A 22429-nucleotide genomic window follows, 5' to 3' on the forward strand; every position below is an offset into this window, starting at 1 on the left:
GCCTGCAAAACTTCCTGAGCAGTCTTTTCAAACCAGTATGAAGTGTATCTCTTCAATGTAAATGGAATGGAGTCACACAAGTACACTGCATCATCTCTTCACATTTCAAAGTAGTAACTTGGAATGAACATGGCGACAAGTTTGCTTCTTGACATCACGTCAATGTACTCTCAAATACAAACTCAAACCAACTTCGTTAGCACATCAGTATTTCTTTTCTCGGCCTCTTGTATTTGCTTGCCCTGTCCATCGATTTCATCAACTCCCATTCACGGAGCTGTTTCATTATGCATTGCGTTTACATTCATCGTCATTCAATCAGTGACTACACCAAATTCCAATGTACACAACACGAGATACAAAAACATGGGATTGCTCGGGAAAACTCCAAAATTAAAAACGATTGCTTCACACCTGCCTTGGTGTAATCCAAGCCTGGCAATTGGCCGGTTGAGGTTCAAAGAAAAGAAAAGAGAAATCTATTTGCATCCTGATACAACCCAGTTTAGCATCTCTCAAACCCACCGGACCTTATATTAGAATTAAGGTAGTTAAGGGTAGAAAGTAAAAATAAAGTAGCTTTATTAGGGAGAAAAAATGCAGAAAAGAAATGGAGGTCACCTGTCAACAATTATACAGGTTAGAGCCACCAGATGTCCAAACTCTAGGCGCAATGTGTACGCTGTCAAGTGATGCATGCTCAAAGGATTTCAACTTAGCTCAGTGATTAAGCGTTCCATACAACTGAGCTCGAAGATTGCCTTATCCGGCCCACCCAAGGGAATAACCCATGCTTCTTTGCCAGTTGATAGTTGTTAATATCAATACAGTAATGATCCAATTGACCAAATGATGTGCTATGGAATGGCCCGGCCTTCATGGCCTGACCTTCGACTGACTAGCTGCACAATACACTTTTTACGTACAAAAAGACTACAGTTGGCTCATTTTCCAGCCAATTTACAGAGAATGGAGGTCTCTTCTTTTGCTCATATGCAGGGAGTTCTTCAAGACGTCTTCCCAAGTACACTTGCTGCACGTCTGACGGTGGCCTGCGCTTCAAGAAAATGCCCAAATAAAGAATACTTGCTGATGGGAAAGCTGATCTGGTGATGTTTCTTCCTGAAGCATACATCTCAGCCCTGGCCTTTGCATTTTTTAAAGGCTTGATGCTCATGATCCCACTGTTATTCACTATCAATACTACGTCCTCCCTTCATCCAAGCCAGGATTTGCACTGCCTACACGACGAGATATATGCTTTCCTCTTCCCCCTTTGCCACCCTGTTTACCTTTTCGTTTTCTGTGTGGATTGGTTCTGTCAAGGATCATTGAAATAGACAGTGCTGATGGTGGTGGTGGTGGTGGTGGTGATGGTACTGGTAGTGGGGGTGGAAGATGCTCTGCAGAAACCTCGAGCCAAGGGGTCGTTTTTGAAGGTACAATAACCTCCAGACGTGGATGTGTTATCCACCTGCTTTGCATGCAAGTTGAAGTTAGAAAAAGAAAATAATTTCAGATATCCTGCAGAAAGCAATGCAGACTAGAAATTTGAGCAAAGCAGCAGTGCCGTACAATAAAGTATGTACTTTTCAAGTAATTCTGCAACTCGGATCATTGAAATGGCTGCATGCATTTCTCTGCTCAGAATTAGCACACATACATACCCACCATTACCAATAGATACAATAAAGCATGTACTTTCCAAGTAAGTCCGCTACTCAGGTCATTTGAAATGGCTGCATGCATGCCTCTGCTAAGAAACTAGCAAGCATACATAGCCACCCATTACCAATAGATTCAATAAGCATGTCCTTTCCAAGTCATTCTGCAGTTCAGATCATTTGAAATGGCTGCAACTATCTCTACTAAGAATTAGTATATATAGATAACCACTGTTACAACCAGCTAACCAACACAAACGAGGCTTTCAGCTTGCTTACCCTTTTACTATCCCCAAACAAGGATGTCATAAACCCTACCTCACTAAGTTCAACATTGTATACTAAGCACAGCAAATTCACCCAAACCAACCTCTATGCTGAACTGATGGTGCTGCATATTGAGAACAAATGGACCTTCACGCTGCAGTTGCTGGGACATGAGGTAAATAGGCCCTCCCCTTGGGCCTCCACATTGGCTCAATCACTTCACAATGAGTGAAAAGCAATGCAGTGGTATGCATCTTAAGTTTTTCAGTTCCCCAATTTTCATGTTCCAAGATTTAGCACCTCTTAATCCTCCATATCCACCTTGATTAGTTCCTGTGTCTCCTGATTACACTTCAGGTTTGATGCAGTCAAACCCAACTGCAGTTTTATAAGGAGAGTCTACATAACTAGGTCTCTTTAGTCTCATATCAGTAGGCAGTCACCTTATAAATTAACTATGATTAAATGTAAAATACATATAACCGACCTACTGTAGAACATTCTTGGTATTTTATGATTGAAAATAGGCCAGTGTTCCCTCAATTGTGCAGTGCCGTTCATTTTGCAGAACTCTATCAAAATCACAATTCTCTGAGAGCAGCAGCTAGTGTCTTCAATCACAGGGTGTTACAGAGCCTAGAGGTGGAGCTGTACATCAGCTTTGAGAAGCACAAGCACTGCTAGGCACACATAAGAGGGGGTCTTTTCTAATGGTGCAGCAACAGAGTGGCACAAAGGAAGGACCAGGCAGAGAAGAGAAGGGTGGAGGAGAGTACAAAAAGGTTACTCCAAACTGATTGAGGGAGAGTTTGAGAAGATCTCCAAGAAGAAAAGGTAACATTTGCAAGAATCAAGGGTGGCAAGTGCAAAGTTGCCAAAGCTAGCACTGACAATGCAATGAAACCTCTTCAAGAATCATCACCCCTACTTTCCATTCATTTCTCTGTTGGGTGTAAAGTCCCTTCGGGTGTAAAGTCCCATTAATCTCCATGTGTATAAACTTACGGGTGTGAACACACCCTTGTTTGTACCCTAACATTTAAATACTTTTTTATTATTTGTGTACCATAACACTTACTGTTACACTCATCTTGGGATTCTCTTACTCACTCTCAGCTTTGCTCCTGCTCCATTCCTCTCACACTCCATTGCACTCTCTCACAACAAACTAGTATTAGAGCTACGTTAACAGTGTGCGCTTTTCCCAAGAACTGCAAGCCAGTTCTGCGCATGAGAAGAAGCTCATTTTTGCTCAGACAGTCCCTCAACAGCAAGGCGCAGGTCGTATTCTGCTCAGACAGGTCAGAGTCAGCAGCTGACTGGCTATCGAAGGCAATTGGACAAAGGGGGGCACGTTCTCTGCAGGCAACAGTGAACAGACAAGCAGGTCGGGCAGTCAGCACATGATGTGCAGGTCCAGTGGGCGACAGCAGGTCAACACATGTGTGCAGGCGCACAGGTCCAGTGGACGATAGCAGGTCGACACGTGTGCAGGCACGCAGGTACAACAGGCGGCCGCGTGCACGATGGGTGAAGCGTGATGCAACAGGCCAGCGACAGCGCAGGCCAAGCGTGAGGCAACAAGTCACGGTCACGTATCGGCGGTTTTCTTTTGTCTTTTTTTTTTTAATTTCTGCAAACTTTTCTCCTTCCCACTGATGGGGGTTCACACCCATAAGCACAGCTCTCAGATTTGTGCACATTGGCCCTGAAAATTTGGGGATTTCCCCGAATTTGGGAACTGTGATACAGAACTAGATAATCTAACCCAAAAATTGCATAAATTGTGCACATTGGCTCTGATGTACTTACAGACATTAAGTGACTTGATACAGCTTATATCATGTGGAAAATTTTGATGGACACTTATGAAAATACAACTCCACTAAATCAAGTGCATCTCATGCGCAAGCTTGTAAACATTGAGTTGGATGAGTCTAAGCCAGCATCGGAACATTTGAGTGCTTTCACGAGGATTTTGAGTCAACTACAAGACTCTAGTTTGCAACACTTCAATGATAAATTGAAAGCTATTTTCTTGTTGATGACTTTGCCTGATAGCTAGGAGTCTTTGGTTGTTTCACTAAGCAACAACCCTGTTTTAACCTTTGATGGTGTTAGGGGCTTTATTCTCATTGAGGAGATTAGAAGAAAGTCTAGTAGAAAAAGTAGTGGTTCAACCTATCATCTTAGAGGTAGGTCACAAAAGAGGAGTAATGCAAAAAATAAAGGCAAAAGCAAGAGTAAAAGCAAGGGCAAATTGCAAGATGTTACTTGCTATCAATGTGGACGTAAAGGGCATAAAAAGACCAATTGTTAGTACTACAAGAAAGAGCAAGAAAGAAAGAAATAAGAAGGAAAGAAAAAGAAGGATGACAAGAAAGATAATGACAACTCTCCCTAAAAAGAAGTTGCAAAGGCAAATGTTACATCCAATGTGGTCATTGAAAAGCTCTCTGACACTGGAGAGATACTTGTTGCAGCCTCATGTAACAATGTAGATGTTATGGCAGTAGCAGGTAATATGCACATCACTAAAAAGGAGGTAATTGATGCCTTACTTTCACTCATGATGGGCTGACCTAATCATGGATAGTGGACAACGGTGCCTCTTTTTATGTTACTCCCTCTTTGGAGTCATTTTCTGAATACACTGCAAGTTGTCTAGACAAGGTTTACTTGGGTAACAATTATGCATGTGAAATAGAGAATATAGATACCATTCACTTGGCCCTTGAATATGGCCATGAGCTGATTTTGCAAGATGTCAAATATATACATGGCATAAAGATAAGTCTACTGTCAATTGGGTGGCTTGATGCAAGAGGGTATTTTACTACCTTTGGTGGTGGATCTTGGAAGTCCACAAAGACTCTATGCCGATTGTTAAAGGCAACAAAAAGGGGACTTTGTATTATTTGCATTGTAAAGCATTACCTAGCAAGTTTTTAGTTATAGCTGAAGTTTATTCACAGATGGAACTTTGGCACAAAAGACTTGACTATATGAGCCAAAAAGGCCTTCAGGTTCTCTCCTCTTTAGGGAGATTTGATGTAAAAGGCTCTGACCTCAACTTTTGTAATGATTGCATATATGGAAAGCATGTGAAGTCTCCTTATTACTCTGGTGTCATTAAGACATCCAATGCTCTTGACTTAATACACTCTAATGTATGCACTATGCCTATTAATTCACATGGGGATGCACAGTACTTTGTCACTTTTATTGATAATTTTAGTAGGAAGTCATGGGTGTAAGTGTTAAAGAGTAAAAAGGAAGCTTTGGATGCCTTTAAAAGGTTTCATGCTTTTGTTACCACACAGAAAGGGCTCGAGTTAAAAGCTATAAGACCGGATAATGAGAGCGAGTATGTTTCTCATGAGTTCAAAAAGTTTTGTGAGATGCATGGTATTTAGAGGGAGTTGACAGCCCCTTACAATCCTGCATCAAATGGTGTGGCTGAAAGATGGCCATTCGGCCCTTTAGTATTCGGCCCTCGACCAACTACACTCGGACACCCTTCACTCGACCCATCCGAGTGAAGCATTCGGACCAACTTTAAAATTCGGCCCTCTACCTTGCCGACTCGCCCCAACCCCACTCGGACAAGTTAACATTCGGCCCGGCCGAATTCACCATTCGGCCCTCAGTCCACTTGCCTCGGCCCACCTGACTCGGCCCTCGGCCCACTCGGCCACTCGGCCCTCAAACAACCACACTCAAACTGGCTGAATTCGACATTCGGCCCTCGACCACTCGGACGGGCCGAATCAAGCATTCAGCCCCTGCAATTCAGACCTATTGATCCGAATTTGGATTTTTTCAAATTTTAACCTGTAGACCCTGAAACTGACTGAGAGACCATATAGAGCAGAAACCACATCATAGATTTATCACTGGGCTGAAACCTAGAGCAAGTAGTTCAAAACTTGGTTATAAACGGTCCTTCAAATCGTGCATGGAATTTACTGTAACGGCCCTGCGGGCGGGGGGGGGCTGCCCCCCTGGACCCCCGCAGAGGGGGCTCTGCCCCCCTCCGCACCTCCCCCAAGTAGGTTGGAGAGAAAACGCGCGTTGTGACAAGTCCTCCAAATTAGATCCTACTGTAGTCATGGCTTTACACAAGCATGGATTCGCACCTGCAAAAGAGCAACCAAAAGCCCGTAACCGAACAAAGACAAACAAAGACCCTAGAACCTCAATGGGCCAACCTCGCCAACAAGGGCAAAAAGTCCACACCACAAAGACACGTATGTATTGCATTCGGACTGCATCTAGTCAAAGTGGAAATCAACAACATCAAGCTACAACTGCAAGGATGACTAGATATGACAGTCCTAATGATAGATGCACCTTGAATAGCACAGCACATACGATCCAAGACATCAGTGGAGAACCCACATCTGGTCGTGCAGTTGGGGACTCAAGGGCATTTGTCAGAAGGCCTAAATTTACAAGCCAAGACCCGGAAGACGAAGACATAGTATCACATGCTTATCTCAGGGTCAAACTCACCGCGAAAAGAGAGCACACTATCAATGCTTTGATCGATAAAGGAGCAGATTTTAATATCTTGACCTATGAGGCATGGACCCTACTAGGCCAACCAAAGCTAACACCGACTAATGCAACTCTTAGTCTTTACAGGGGACACCCACAAGCACTTATAGAGAAGTGCAAAATCCTCACAACAATTGAAACTGAGAGCTTGCATATCCTATTTCATGTTCCTCCAAATAGTGCTAATTGCGAAAAGGAAACCCTCCTAGGAAGACCCTTCAAAAGGGCAACCAAGTGTAAGACCAATTATGTAGCACAGAGGATACACTTGACACAACTAGGTGTGAGAATAGTCACAACCTTTAACAAGGGTGACCTCATTGAACCTCGAGGGAAAGGCAAGAAAGGTGCTGACATAACAGGCAAGCCTAGTAATGAGAGCAAGGACCTGTTGAAAGAGTTGATACAAGCACATGTTAAACAACGAGAACCAGTGAGTGAGGCCACGCTTGAAGCAAGGAAGTTAGGGGGCAATACCAAGGACAGGCTTTGGACTTACAAATATCGTAAAAGACCACAAAAGAAGCCCAAGTCTTATAGACAAAGGTATCGATGAAGAGTCAGCACAACGCCGCGACGGATATCCAAAGCGTTGCTATGTGAGAGAGAAAAATCAGACTTTCTTCATGACGAACTGAAGAAAATCTGTCATTTGCAACTGCTGCCTTGTCTCAATAGCTTATAGATGTAAAGTATTAAAGAAAATCAGTCATTTACTATTGTTGCCCCCAATAGCCACTAGATGTTGTCACCTCTTGTTGATTGGTCTTCTCCTACCCCTGGCTATCTCAGAAGGTCCTCCAATGGCTGTAAATCAAACCAGCAGCATCTCCTCCCTCTCTCTTGCAAGCTAAATACACTAAAAATGCCTCTTTTCAACCTCTAAAGACGTTTTTCAATCTTGCATGGGCATTTTTGACAAGTGGCAACCTTCCCAAATGGTTTTTTCAGCATTATCAATAATTAAATATTAATTTTCAATCTTTAAATACTAAAAATTAATCTAATAATTATTTTAATGCCTTGAAAAATAATTTGACTGGCCAATAATTAACTTGGCTAGACAACTTTCATTCCCGAGTGTCTCTGTGCTATCTTTGACCATCAAATTGGCATTAGGTACCATTAAATGTCACTTCTCTAGTATCACCAATTGACACTTATAACCAAATGAATGACCTAGACCAACAACTTGCACCAAATACTACCAAGTACCTATGCGGCGTAACTTATAGCAACTTTTACCTTTGACATCCCGTGATTTCCTCAGATCCTAAGCTCGTAAATTTACTCTAACCCCAAATATACCTCACATGTGCAACATTTACTTAACCATGTTGTTAAAAATTAATCCACATGTTAAGTGAGGTTTCAAAAATACATGTCCTCGTGACACCATTAGCTGAACATTCTGTACCTTTTGACATTGAAAATGAGTAGCAACCTATTGTGCTATAGTCAGAAAACAATGGAAGCAAATAGATGCACACGATGGAATAGGACAGCAAGAAAAACACGCTCAAAACAAGTTACAGCAGCAAAAAAATGCTAAAAATCAACCACCAGGTGATGGTGTGCACATACCTGAGGATATAGGCCCATTGCCTATTAATACAGATCATTGGATAAGAAGATCTAGACATGTCAAAAGGAGCCACATAGGTTTCAACCATCTTTGGATTGCATTTTATTGACTGATGAAGATGAGCCGCTGACATTTAGAGAGGCACAATCATGTAAAAACAAGAGAAAGTGGAAGCTTGCTATGTAAGAAGAGATGAAGTCTCTATATGCGAATAATACATGGAAGCATATACCTTTGCCCAAGGATAGGAAAGCTATTCCTAATAAATGGGTTTATAAGGTGAAATGTATTGATAGGAAGCCCAAATACAAGGCACGTTTGGTTGCTAAGGTCTATACACAAAAGAAAGGCATAGACTTCTAGGAGGTTTTTTCATCAATGGTAAAGATGACTACGCTCCATGTTTTATTTGCTCTTACTACATCCTTGGATTTAGATTTGGATCAGATGGATGTGCATCGTGACCTAGATGAAGAGTTGTCCCTGAAACAGCCCGAAGGTTTTGCTATTCCAGGGAAAGAGCATTTAGTTTGTAAGTTGAACACGGCTCATATGGGCTGAAACAAGCCCCTAGACAGTGGTATAAAAAGTTTGATACTTTTATGCTCATGGTCATGTAGATCACTGCTTATACACTAAAAAGGCTGATGATGGAAGCCTTATTGTGCTGGTCTTATATGTGGATGACATGCTAATTGCACGAAAGCATAAGAGTACTCTACATGCTCTTAAAAAGCAACTGAGTTCAGCCTTCTCAATGAAAGATTTGGGAGCAGCTGAACACACTTTGGGCATACGCATTAAAAGAGATAGAGGGCAGCACTTGTTTCTCTCACAAGACAAGTACATCAACAAAGTACTTGATAGATTTAATATGGCTAATGCTAAGCCTCTTGGTGTGCCTTTACCGCCATATACAAAGCTTAACAAAGCTGATTGCCCAAAAGATGATGCAATTGCTACTGCTATGAAGGGCATACCTTATGCATCAGCTTGTGGTTCTTTGATGTACGCTATGGTTGCAACTCGTCCTAACATTGCTCATGCAATGGGAATTGTTAGTAGATTCATGTCTAACCCTGGCAAACCACATTGGGAAGCAATGAAATGTATCTTTAGATACTTAAAAGGTACACAAAAAAGTGTATATGCTATGGAAAGGATGCTATGGAAAAGGTATACTAGAGTTGCAAGGATTCTGTGATTCGAATATGGTAGGAGATCTTGACACTGTAAAATCTACCAATGGGTATATCTTTACTTTGGCTAGTGAGGCCATTTCTTGGCGTTCAAGGTTGCAAAAAATTGTAGCATTGAGCACTACAGAGGCTGAATATATTTCAGCCACAGAAGCTTCTAAGGAAGCTATTTGGCTTGGCTCTTTAGTCAAGGATTTTGGTCTTTCTTCACGAACTCCAACGCTTGCTTGTGATAGCCAAAGTGCAATATGTTTGGCTAAGAATGCCATGTTTCATGCACATACCAAATGCATAGATGTTCGGTATCACTTCATTCGACAGGTCTTGGATAATGGTCTTGTCACACTAACTAAGGTCAAAACCCAAGATAACCCCACAGATGTTCTCACTAAAAGTCTTGCAAAGACTCAGCATGAGCATTGCATTCAATTAGTGGGAGTTGGCTAGCTTAAAGGTACCACTTCGGGCCTTTAAGTGGGAGATTGTTGGGTGTAATGTCTCTTGAGGTGTGAAGTCCCATTAATCTCCATGTGTATAAACTTACAAGTGTGAACGCACCCTTATTTATACCCTAACATATAAATACATTTTTATTCTTTGTGTGCGGTAACACTTACTAGTACACTCATCTTGGGATTCTCTTACTCTCACTCTCAGCTCTGCTCCTGCTTCATTCCTGTCTCGCACTCCATTGCACTCTGCCACAACATTCTCAATGTCCCTCATGATTCTTGTTTGGAAAGAGATGACCTACAAATGTTGAGAAGACGAACAAACTTACCATTCACCTAGTGTACAGGTGTGTAGCAGACACCTTGATCCAAGACACACAAGTTGAAAGCGCAAGCTCAAGACTACTTGACTATCCTAAAGCAATCAATGGAACAACAATGGAAAAGGTAGCAACAGCATGGAAAAGGTGACCTCAACAATGATCACCAATGCCCTGCAATAGCATACTAATATCGATGTTGATCGTACCAATCCTTGAAAACTGAGAGTAGCCATAGCAACTCTCGATACCTCTCACTAATGCCTTGCAAAACAAGCAAGCTAATTCCTTCCAAAGAAGAGTCTCTCAGGTCCTCCATGTAAGAAGGCTGATATAGAACACATCGTACTTTAGAGATGGCCATCAATACTTAGCATCCAAAGTTTCTTCTCCAAGGCGATCAAGGAGAGCCATCAATACTTGGCATCCAAAGTTTCTTCTCCAAGGTGATCTTGTGGGCAAAGGTCTTTTGATGATACAAAGAAGTAAGTTTTGTCCACACTTCTGCTGCCATCTTTAACCTATGAACATGAACACGGACCAAGTCCTAAAGGCTCATAAAGAGAAAAGATCAGGCTACACAATCCATAGAAAATCCCTTGCAGGATCCTCCAAGAGATGAGGAATAGGGATAGCGACAAAATCCCAAAGATCAAAGGTGTCAAGAATACACTCCAATTTGCAAGACTAGAGTGAGTAATTTGATCCGTCCAAACAGTCTTCTTTGGAGAGAGAAGGAAGAACAGGCACCTGAACAAAAGGTGCCATCATAGGCATCCAAGGGCCAGACGAACCAGCCCTATAGAGATATGAAGAGAGGGAGAAGGAGAGGCTACTCCGATCGATGTGATCGATCAAGAGAGGGCTCCCATTCAGAATGGGGAACAAACCTCTTGTCTTCACGATGATCACGCTGTCTCTTAAAGGGAGTAGGCATAGACTCCTCATCTAAGTCATCAAAGCCTTGGAACCAGTGATAGTCCATATCTCTAAACTTGCAAGCACACTAAATCTACTACCTTTGGCTGAAGAAAAGCCCCAACAGAGAGAATGAGTAGCCAGACCTTCAAGGAAACAATTGTAGAAGACTTGTCTTTGTCGAAAGCAACTATAAAACACAAAAAATCTATGTAGAAGACAAAGAGTGTGCAAACAACAGTCCTTCACAGAGACGGAGAAGAATGCTGCAAGTTGTCAAAGCCCCATCAAACTCTAACAAAGCTCACAACCAAGAGATGATAGACCGACAAAAGAAAATGGTAGGCTAACACACAAAACTTGTATTGGCCAACCATGTCAACTGCTTTCATATGAACGTATCCATGTATAGAAGAGGCCATGATATTAATAATGGACCTATAATGCATGTCAAACCATCCATTACATACAACAATAAATCCACATTTCTTCCATTTCTCCTTAATGCCAAGAAAATCCTTGTCCACACACTTTACCTCATCTACAAGTTGCTTTGTGCGAATACTATTATATGTAGAGGGCTTATAGCTAGTGTGTGCCTCCCTATCGCTTTCATCATATCAACATAGTATGGACTCTCCTCAACTTTTCCCCAGCATAGAAAAACCAATGAGTAACAATTTTTGGATTCTTTCTTAATTGCAAGTTGCAAGCCTTTGTTGGAGCTTCCTTTAGTTTAGCTAGCTTTGCCTTTTTAAGCTTGGCTCTTCAAGAGTATATTAAACATTTGCATATGTAACATTGGAAGCATCTCCACTTCCGCCACCATGCGATCCTCTCCAAAATCAGCCACAAGTGCATCAACAGGTACCAAGGAAATTAGCACATCCTGCAACCATACGCACTTTTTGACATATTCTTTTGACATACTTAGGTGGTTTATGTGATGGGCCTCCATCCCAAGAACAATGACAATATTTGCATTTGCACATGTACTTTTAGTTTGCCAAAAAAGTGTAACTAATTATATTACTTGAAAAAACCCAGCAATGTACAAGTCCTTAACAGTCTAGCTAGAGCTAAATGCAGTCTAGCTAGAGCTAAATGCTAACCAAATCATATAAATACAAGGCCTCTCAATGCAAGGAATGAGGGAAAGAAGCCAAGGTTGAGAGATATATCACAATTGAGTGTTTTTATCGCATAGTGTGAAAAATAACCTCAGAGTACGAAGGAACACTATCAAACCTCTTGTCGATGCCAAAAGTCTTCCTAAAGCTACTCCCAATGGCCTTGGAGAGAGTCAATGATAGACGAGAAAAGTATATATAGAAACGCTCTCTTCCATGAATGTAAGCTTGTAGTGAGCCTTCCACACAGACCACCCTTCGATAATATCAATAAACTAGCGACACTAAGAAATCTAGTACCTTCCAAAGGAGTAAGACATCCAATCCAACAGCCCCGCACAAACTGATCTCAATTATTAAAATTGTGTATGTTGGAAATCGGAGAAGTGAGATTATTGGCAGATTTGTGTGTTCATGTGTCATGAGGACATGTATTTTTGAAACCTCACTTAACATATGGATTAATTTTTAATCACATGATTAAATAAATATTGCACATATGAGGTCCAACTGGGATTAGAGTAAATTTACGAGCCCGAGACATGAGAAAATCATGGGACATCCAAGGCAAAAGTTGCTACAAGTTATATATTGCACATGTACTTCGTGGTATCTGGTGTCAATTGTTAGCCTAGGTCATTCATTTGGCCAGAAGTGTCGATTTTGATGACACTAGAGGTGTGGCATTTAATGGTACCTAACGCTAATCTAATGGTCAAAGATGACATAGAGAGACTTGGAGTGGGAGATACTTAGCCAATTTAATTATTGGCTAGTCATATTATTTTTCTGAGCACCAAAATAATTATTAGATTAATTTTTAATAATTAAAGATTAAAAATTAATATTTAATGATGGATAATGTTGGAGAAACCATTTGAAAAGGTTGCCACTTCACCAACTTGCCCATATAGACTGGTAAAAGGCTGAAAAAGAAAAAAATCGAGATCGTACTTCTTGTAACAAATGTGGGAGAGCTGTGAGAAGCCATAGCCAACCTATTTTTAGCCATTGCAGCCAGCCACGAGTGAGTTTTGAGGAGGCGATTGCAGATTCGGACCCTCCATAGCTGGGCAATTTCACCTAGGTACAAGGTAACAGCTGATTTGGAGGTCTCAGCTGTAGGCAACAGCATTTAATGCTATTGTGGCAGGGCAGTAACTGCATTTGATTGATTTTCAGTCATTCTTTGCGACAAAACTCTAAATTTTCTCTCTCTACAGCTTTCTCTCTCATCTCCCAGCCATTTCACAACCTTGCTCCAAAGATCTCAACATTTGGACCCTTGGAGATTGAGAAATTGTAAATTTCTCTATTGTAAACCCTAATTTACAACAGAAATTAGGGTTTAGCAACAACCTCAAAAAGCGTGCCAAAATTTGGAAGCTCCAAGACTTGGATTTTTCACGGCTGAAGGTGAATTTCACATAAATTCAGGTGAAGGACTAGCCAGCCATTGAATTTGGAGCATTTCCATCGTCCATTGAATTTGGGGCATTTCCATCGTCTATGAAGTGGGTGAATGCCAATTAAGTCCCCGAATCAAGGGGCAAATCAAATTGAAGACTTGCTGGTCACTTTGGACAGCAAAGGGAGTTTGGATTGCAACGGGGATCGGGAGAATCCCATTGTAAATCAACTTCTTCTTCAATAAAGCTAAAGAAATACCGAAAGGGGCGCCAATTTTGGGGCCAATCGAGTGTGCATTGTCCAAGATCAGTAGGTAAATTTGTATTTTCAGATTTGCATTTATTGTTTGCTGCTGTAATTAAGTTGTAATTTCATCATGTGTGAGTTTTGTACATGTATTTGTGGGTTGGGTAGACTATGATATGGTCGCCACATTATTGGCGCTTGTTTAAGGCCAATTGGTAATTATTGAGCTGGCCAACTACATTTATGATTTTGGCTAACTCTAATTTTGGCCTCTAAAGGATTATGATTATTTGCCTATATATAGGTTGGGCTCCATCCCCCTGATCATCCATCACTTCAACAAACTCACACATCCGTAGGTCTTGCTAGAGAGAGGAAGCCATTGCCAGTGCCCACTCAACCAGCTACTCACTATTGTATTTGATCAGTCTTATCTTGGTATATGGATTCCATTTTCCATGCATTCTTCTTCTAAGTTCTCTTTGCAGTGTTCTTCTCTCTTTGCAATGTTTCTTTCTTCTCTTGTGTTGTGCAATTCTATGACAGCAAGTTCTCATGCTTCCATCGCTACACTCACTTCAAACATGGTATTAGACACCCGTATTCAAGATCTTGGTGTTGTTTTCAGCTACTGCCAATCTGCCCGCAAAGTATCCAATTGATCATCCTTCTCTTGTCTACTACTACCTAGGTGACCTATTCCTAATCGGCATATGTGTTCTGCAAATCTCATACATCGTTTTATGCTTGTACTACCTACGCTTTTCCTACAACTGCCTACGCCTTCTTGTTTTTTCTTAACCTTTTGTAGGCTAGGTGACTATATTTTCATGTCTTGTTGGCTATTATCTTACTTTACTGACTGTGTCTGATCGAGATTTCACCCTTTTGCAACGATCATTTTATGACCAACTGTCCCCTTCACTACATGTGAACTCCTAATCAGTGCAATTTGTGTTGTATTCCAACTGTACTCTCTCTCTTTGTACCTCTTCTTTGCTTCATCTTTTCATTTTCATCCTCTACAAATGGCACGTCCCTTCTATTCTACTAATGATAAGCTTCCTGGTCTTGATTACCCAACATGGAGTGAAAACTTGGTTTGTGCGAAAGCACCTGTGGTACATGGTTTCAAAAGAAGTTCTTACTTGGGATACAAATGATGCCCATGCTTATTCTCCTCTTCTCAAGTGTCTCTCCAAAAAAGCCCTTCCAATAGTTACCTCCTACAAGACAGCTTTAGAGGTAAGGGAGATGTTACAAGTGTTGTACAAGGCTCCATCAACCATGCAAGTTGTGACTCTCTATAGTCAACTCCAACAAATCAAGTTTGAGCGAAGAATATTATTCAATCCTTTCTATTTCAAAATACACAAGTGTAGGATTAGCTTCGGCACATGCAGTCCATCTTTCTAGAGGCTCATCTGGTGGGGATTGTACTCTATAAGCTCCCTCCAAAGTTTGATGCAAGAGCCAATGCTCTACGGACCCAAACATCATTGACACCGGTGAGCTTTACACCTATGTCCTCAATGTTGCTTGAGTATGAAACATCCTTGATGTTACAAAGGAGGCTTCCACCTCAGTATGGTGGCCATCCGGAGACTTTTGCAACTTAGTAAGGGGAGCCAAGTGTGAGAATGTGCAACGGAAGAGGAACACAAACACAAAGAGAAAAGGAGAAAATAGAGGACAGCAGGAGAGAGAGAGAGAGAGAGAGAGAGAGGGAGAGGGAGAGGGAGAGGGAGAGAGAGAGAGAGAGAGGGAGAGAGAGAGAGAGAGAGATCTTCACTGAATCTGAAATGACTGCTGAATACAAGGGTGGACTGATCAGTCCCTACACGCAGCCCAAAGCATCAGTGAGGGCACCAAATCAGGCTGGAAAATGATGACAGCACCGAAGACAATGACAAAGACAGTGACGGTAACAGAGACGGAGTGCGCAGCCAGCAGTCCTCAATGTAGACAAACGAGAACGGCCAAGTTGGAGAGTGCACCTACAAGACAAAGAAGTGAATAATCTGCCCCAGCCAGCCAGCTGCTATATATAACAGAAAATGGCCAAATCTGGATGACTTGAACAGCTGGCCAACTGCATTACTTGCAGTCTGACTGCCAATTTGGTCAGTGAAAACGCTGATGTGACAGTGCATAGCTGTTGTGGCACTCCTCAGGGCTGATCACAGCCAAACAAAGCTGAGCAGGCAAAAAATGCACACTGAAAATGAATGACAAACATAGTAAAAGCTCTAATGTCCCTATCAAACTCTAACTAGTGCTCACAACTAGCAGAAGATAATAAATTAACAAAATAGGGCAGGCTAACACCCCCTCTCAAATCTTGGGAGAGTCTGAAGACCCAACAACCGTATATGTTGAAGCATGGAAGCCTTGGGCAATGGCTTCATGAAGAGATCCGCTGCATTGTCCTCCGTTTGACAATAGGCCACCGCTAACTCAGAATCCACAATCTGCTCTTGTACATCATGATACCAAACCTCAATATGCTTTATGTGAGCATGAAACACGGGGGTTTTTACAAGCGCTAAGGCACCCCAATTATCCATGCGCCGTTGTGTGGGTCTTGTCTATGGAAAGCCAATCCCCACCACCATTCGACAGAGCCAACCTACCTCCATAGCTATAGAACAAAGTGTGCAGTACTCCGTGTTTGTAGAAGGTAAGGCCGTAATAGGCTGCTTCTTACTGCTCCAAGAGATAGCTCCTAAGCCAAGGGAGAGAGCATAACCTATAGTGGATTGTCTCAACCCCACATCACCTGCCCAATCTAAGTCACACCTTCCAAAAGTGTGGCCCCCTCTCCATACATAATCTTGTAGGATCCAATCCCTTGTAAGGGGCGCAATATGCACAAAGCAACTCACCAGTGAGAGCATGAGTATAAGCTTTCATGAAAAAAGACAACAATGCCACTACAAAGGAAATATCCGGACTAATGTGTATAAGCCAGACCAAAGAACCAACAAGATGTCGAAGTGCAATGAATGCAGAAGCATATGGACAAGACTAAAAGAAAATGAACATGAGAGAAAGGGAGAGAGAAAAGAGATAAGAACACAAAAATTTGCAATCAATGAATGTTGAAATGAAGAGGGCAAATATGCAAGGGTTGTTGATGTATCTATTCGAGCTATCTCTCTCCCGCAAGCACCTAAAAAGCAAGTGAGTGTGGCAAGCTGCCAAGTAAGCCTAAATAGGAGGAAATAAATACAATAGAATAATGCAGTCGGCCAGCAAAACTGGCTGACCTAATCAAAAAGCTGCCGACTGCATCAATATTGAATAAAATAATCAGCAACTAATCCTCCAGCTGCCATGTGGCACCATCGCCTGCCTGATGGAACTACACATACATTGTGCTTGCTGAAAATGCCCATTGACTGGCAAGAATAATGAACAATGCCCTTCGTGAGTACCTTGGAGAGAACTAACTGCACCAATGGTAACCTAAGAAATGCTAGTCTAGGGGATGACTAATTTCTAACACCCCCTTTCATATCCTGGACGTGGCATAAAGCTCAGGGATCTCGAATGTTGTTGGAGAAAAAGCTGAGGAAGCACCTTCATAAACAAATCTGCAAGATTATCCTCCGTCTTGCAATAAGCCACATCGATGGTCTCATCCAAGATCTTCTCCCGAATGAAAAGGTACTAAATCTCAATGTTCTTCAACCTAGCATGAAACAATGGGTTTTGTGTCAAAGCAATGTAACTCTCATTGTCGCAATGAGGTGTCATAGGACCTGTCTAACGACAGCCAAGCTCTCCTAGTAACCTCTGAAGCCATATTGTCTCACATGTGGTAAAAGATGCCGCTTGATACTTTGTCTCTGTGGAAGAAAGAGCAATAGCGGGCTCCTTCTTGCTACTCCACGAGATAACACCGATACCCAAAGTAAAACAATGTCCTGTCGTTGACCCCCGATGGTCAACATCTCCAGCCCAATCCAACCTATAAGAACCAAAGGTGAATCTCTAGTACCCGCTAGATAATGAATATCAATCGCGGGTCCCCCTCACGAACCACAACATCCGCATAGCAACTTGCCAATGTACCGTCTTGGGTTCACTCATAAACCCAGTCAACAGACCTACAAGAAAGCACAAATCAACCCAAGTGTTAAAAAGCCAAATCAAGGACCCAATCAACTACCTGTAGTGAAGTATCCACCACTAGAGAATCTAAAAGGGTTGTACCCTTCCAGTTTATATCCATAGGAGTAGAAATGGCCTTACATCCCTCCATCTCAAATGTGACCAAAAGCTTCTACACAAACTACTACTAGGAGATGAAATCCCCCTCAAAGACTGGTAAATCTCATGGCCTAAAGAGAAATGAAGAAGGCCCATATTTGTCCTCTCAAACACCTCATGTAGTGCCGCCTTAGTCTCCTTGACCTTGTGGACATGGTCACCTGTCAAAATAAAATCATCCACATAAAGCACAAACAACGTGTGCCCTCTAACTGACGTGTGGGCATATGATTAGGGATCAGAAGAGAAAGGTTGATGCCCCAACTTCCCTTGGAGGAATGAGTCTATCTTCTCATTCCAAGCACGTGGAGCTTGTTTGAGGCCATAAAGGGCCTTCTTCAACTTGCACACCTATCCATCTGATGAGGAAAAGCCAAGAGGCTACTGCTCAACATAGATCTCCTCCTTCAAATCATCATTTAGAAAGGCAAACTTCACATCATACTGATAAACCAACCATCTCCTCCTTCAAATCATCATTTAGAAAGGCAAACTTCACATCATACTGATAAACCAACCATCTCCTATGACTAGCTAAGGCAAGAATGACTCTAATGGTAGCCATCCTAGCTGTAGGTGCAAAGGTGTCATGGAAATCCACCCTCGCCATTGTGTGAAGCCCTTTGCAATGAGGTGCGCGTTGTGCTTATCCAGAGTACCATCACTATGATATTTTGTCTTGAAGACCCATTTGACACCAATCACCTTCCTATGAACAGCTTGAGGCACAAGATCCCAAGTCATTCCGCTCAATAGCATCCAACTCCTGCTTCATAGCCTTCTTCCAATGTTGAGACTGCAAAGCCTCCTCCACGGAGGTGGGTTTCCTATCTTGTATCGCACAAGTCATCAAACAATAGTTAATACAAACAAGTTCGATAGCATGTGCCTAGTTCATCCAAGACCACCACAGTCCTATCCTATGGCTTTCACTCTTTGTGAACTCCCTCAATCTGTGAATCACGGAGTGTGTCTTGTTGAGAATCATGGACCTAGAACTAGATGAGCTATGGTAAACGCAAATCAAACACACGATACATGATAAAGAGAAGAGATTGTAACTCAAGTGAATTAGGTTCCAAGATAGATTAGCTTGGACTCATAAGCACAATCTTAAGTGACTCAAACTGAAAGTACCATTACCATTGAAATGAGTGTCAAGTACATGCCTTTATAGCTTTTTGGATAGTACCATTGTACTCACTGTGCATATGGGATTTTGGACATCTCTTCCTAGAGCTTCTAGAGTATACATCTTTGTCATATATTATCTCCTAGCCTCTTTAGGGCATAGATTCAGCCTCTATGGGCATACATTTGGCCTCTATGACCAAGCATCATTTGCTATTCTCAACACCCCCCCTCAAATGATGAGTTCCTATCCTTGCTAGCTTTTTCCCCCTCTGCATGCAAACATGGACCAGGAGACTAGCTCTTTGGCAGCCTAATCAAGTTAAGGCTTGAAACTTTACATTTTTTGTATTAGTAGAGTTTGTTACATCCACTATGGAAAGCAGATCCACTACAGGAATATTCTTTGTTGTCAGTTAGCGGCGGAGATTTCTTTATCTTCTTCATGCCTCTTTGACATCCTTTGCTTTTCTCGATCTTCTTGGTCTTTGTTAGTCTTGGTCTTATGCTCTTCATCTTTGACTTGACAAGCTCTCTTTGACATACATGACATAGATTTTGAGATACATGATTTGCGGGATTTATTTGGCTTGATGGATAGACAATTACTAAAAAGGTTTGACATGGCAATGGATTTTGGAGAAGTGTAGGTGTGGATAAGTGTGGGAGAGAGAGGATGAGCTTGTGTGAATGGACTTTAACGCTTTAACCTTAGCCTTTATGAAAAATTAGACCTTTTTTTTTTAACGAGGATAATTCAAGCTGCAGGTGGTGAATATGTTTGAGATAGGCTCTTCGAACAGCACGGCTAATTGCTCTGACTGCCTCATCTTGCCCAATGACATGGTTGTGCAGTGTCTTCTCCATCTACAGCAACAGATTTGACTCATCTATTGAACCTTTTCCACAGGTATCCCTGTCCAGGCAGCAACTATTTGTTAAATGTCAGCTTCAGGCACAACTGGGCCAGAGTCATCTGCCTCACTCTCGGACTATGCCTGTTTCTTTCCTTCTTCCTGGTCTTGCAGGTCATGTCCTCCATGTTGTTCATGGCTGCATATACCACCTCTCGGACTGCACCTATTCCTTTCCTTCTTCTTGGTCTTGCAAGCCGTGTCCTCCAGGTCATTCATGGTTGCAAAGACCACGGCCCCACAACCGCTGCTAGAGGACCGCTGACCACCCGCTCTTCGGCTTCCTTGCACTCAAAGGGTCCATTATTAGCGCTCAATTCTTGATCTACCTCTAATAACTCTATACCATCGCATACATATGGAGATTGTCAATGGCCTCTCACTCTCCTCACTCTATATACGATCACGATCCCCCCTTCTCTATCTTCCAAGCTTGACAAGTATTGATGGTGGGTATAATAGATGAGATTATAAAGAAAATCATATTTTGAGGATGGTTTCCCAAGGATTGTTGTTCAAGCTGAAAAGCTTGATGTTAGCTTGGAGCTTCAAGCTCTTCTTCTACCACTTCACCACCCAAGGTAGCAGCAAACCTATTGCTCCCCGTCAAGGTGAAGACCAATCCAAGCTTCTTGATTTTGCCTTGAGTAGAACGCCCTTCCTTGAGCTTCTTCGCCTCAAACACGCACTTGATATTGGATGGCTTTAGAGATTGGAATGAAAATAGACTTGAAGAATGAAGGAGGGACAATTTTTAGAGCTTGCAAGGAAGAAATCACACCACTAGCTACCTAGCTCAACCATGGCTCTGATACCATGTTGAGAATCATGGACTTAGAACTAGATGAGCTATGGTGGACGCAAATCAAACACACGATACATGATAAAGAGAAGAGATTGTAACTCAAGTGAATTAGGTTCCAAGATAGATTAGCTTGGACTCATAAACACAATCTTGAGTGACTCAAACTGAAAGTACCATTACCATTGAAATGAGTGTCAAGTGCATGCCTTTATAGCTTTTTAGATAGTACCATAGTACTCACTGTGCATATGGGATTGTAGACATCTCTTCCTAGAGCTTCTAGAGCATACATCTTTGTCATATCTCCTAGCCTCTTTAGGACATAGATTCAGCCTCTATGGGCATACATCTGGTCTCTATGACCAAGCATCATTTGCTATTCTCAACATGTCTCAAGCCCAATGAGAAGGAGACCGGATCTCTCCCCTGCGTGCACCATTTGCTGAAGTCTTTGGAATATCCCCAGGTATCCTCATTCAAAGAGGAAGCATTTCCACAAGGCATCGGTTCCAAAGGTACAATTGTTGGTGCCCAACTATCTCTTGAATCTCCAAGCACGGGGTGCTCCTCACCCCTCTCTAAGGCTAGAACCTCCATGAACCAAACATCTTGACTCATGTAGACATCTCGCTTATCAAGATCATACAATTAATAATCCTGGGAGTGCAAGTTGTAGCCCACAAACACCTATCTTAGAGAAGCCGCTTGAAATTTATCATGCTTTGTCGTCGGGATGTGGACATAGATGTCACACCCAAAAACCATGAAATAGAAACATCAAGCTTAAACCCAAAATATGCCTCGTAGGGTGTTATACCAACAACCGAAGTAGGGACTGCAATAGTCACAACCTTGACCCAAGGACACTGGAGATGTCTGTCTATGCTTCCTCATGATGCGAACCATCTCAATCACACTTCGGTTCTCCCGCTCCAATATGTTGTTCTCCTAAGATATGTTTGTGTTTGCAAACTCCTAGTGAATACCATGATCTACACAAAACCTAGCAAGCTTATTAGATACAAATTCTCCACCCTTATCCAATCATAATGTCTTCAGTTTTCGGCATGATCAGTTCTTCCCAAAGAGTAACCAATCCTTGAAGTGGAAGAAAGCCTCCAACTTTAGCTACAAAAAATAAGCCCATATCATCCTGCTAAAATCATCCACAATCAGCATGAAATACAAGCTTCCCTTAAGGAACTCCATCCTCATAGATCCACACAAATTTGTGGAAACAAGCTCCAAGGGTGCTAAAGACTACCTCAAAGCCTTGTTAGGAATTGCATCACGATGTTGTTTCCCACAATTGCAAGATACACACAGCTGCTGGCTCACCACAATGTCCAGCATAACTTGAACAAGCAACAAGAGGTCAAGGCAAAAGGAGACATAAGCTTGTAGATGTCATTCTTCTCATAACCAAAAGTAAGCACCTATCTCGATCCACAATCAAGAATCCAAAAGGACTCCTCTTCAAACACAACCAAGAGGCGGAGGACACAAATCTTGTGTACCAAAAGCAAATGGTAACCCAAGCATGGCACATAAAG

General features: G+C 42.0%; 1 protein-coding gene across 1 annotated transcript in view; it reads right to left on the reverse strand.

Moving 5' to 3' along the window:
* Positions 1–451: 451 nt before the first annotated feature.
* The window catches only part of LOC148015284 (putative beta-1,4-xylosyltransferase IRX14H), a 41949-nt gene continuing 19971 nt past the window's right edge, over positions 452–22429 (reverse strand). The window contains exon 3 of the mRNA XM_087664927.1: positions 452–1474. Coding sequence (XP_087521053.1) covers positions 1204–1474 — 271 coding nt within the window. The 3' untranslated portion in view covers positions 452–1203. The remainder of the gene's footprint in view (positions 1475–22429) is intronic.

The sequence above is a fragment of the Lygodium microphyllum genome, chromosome 24, assembly GCF_053477565.2.
Source record: "Lygodium microphyllum isolate KBCC chromosome 24, Lygodium_microphyllum_v1.1.10, whole genome shotgun sequence".
NCBI classification, from domain to species: Eukaryota; Viridiplantae; Streptophyta; class Polypodiopsida; order Schizaeales; family Lygodiaceae; genus Lygodium; species Lygodium microphyllum.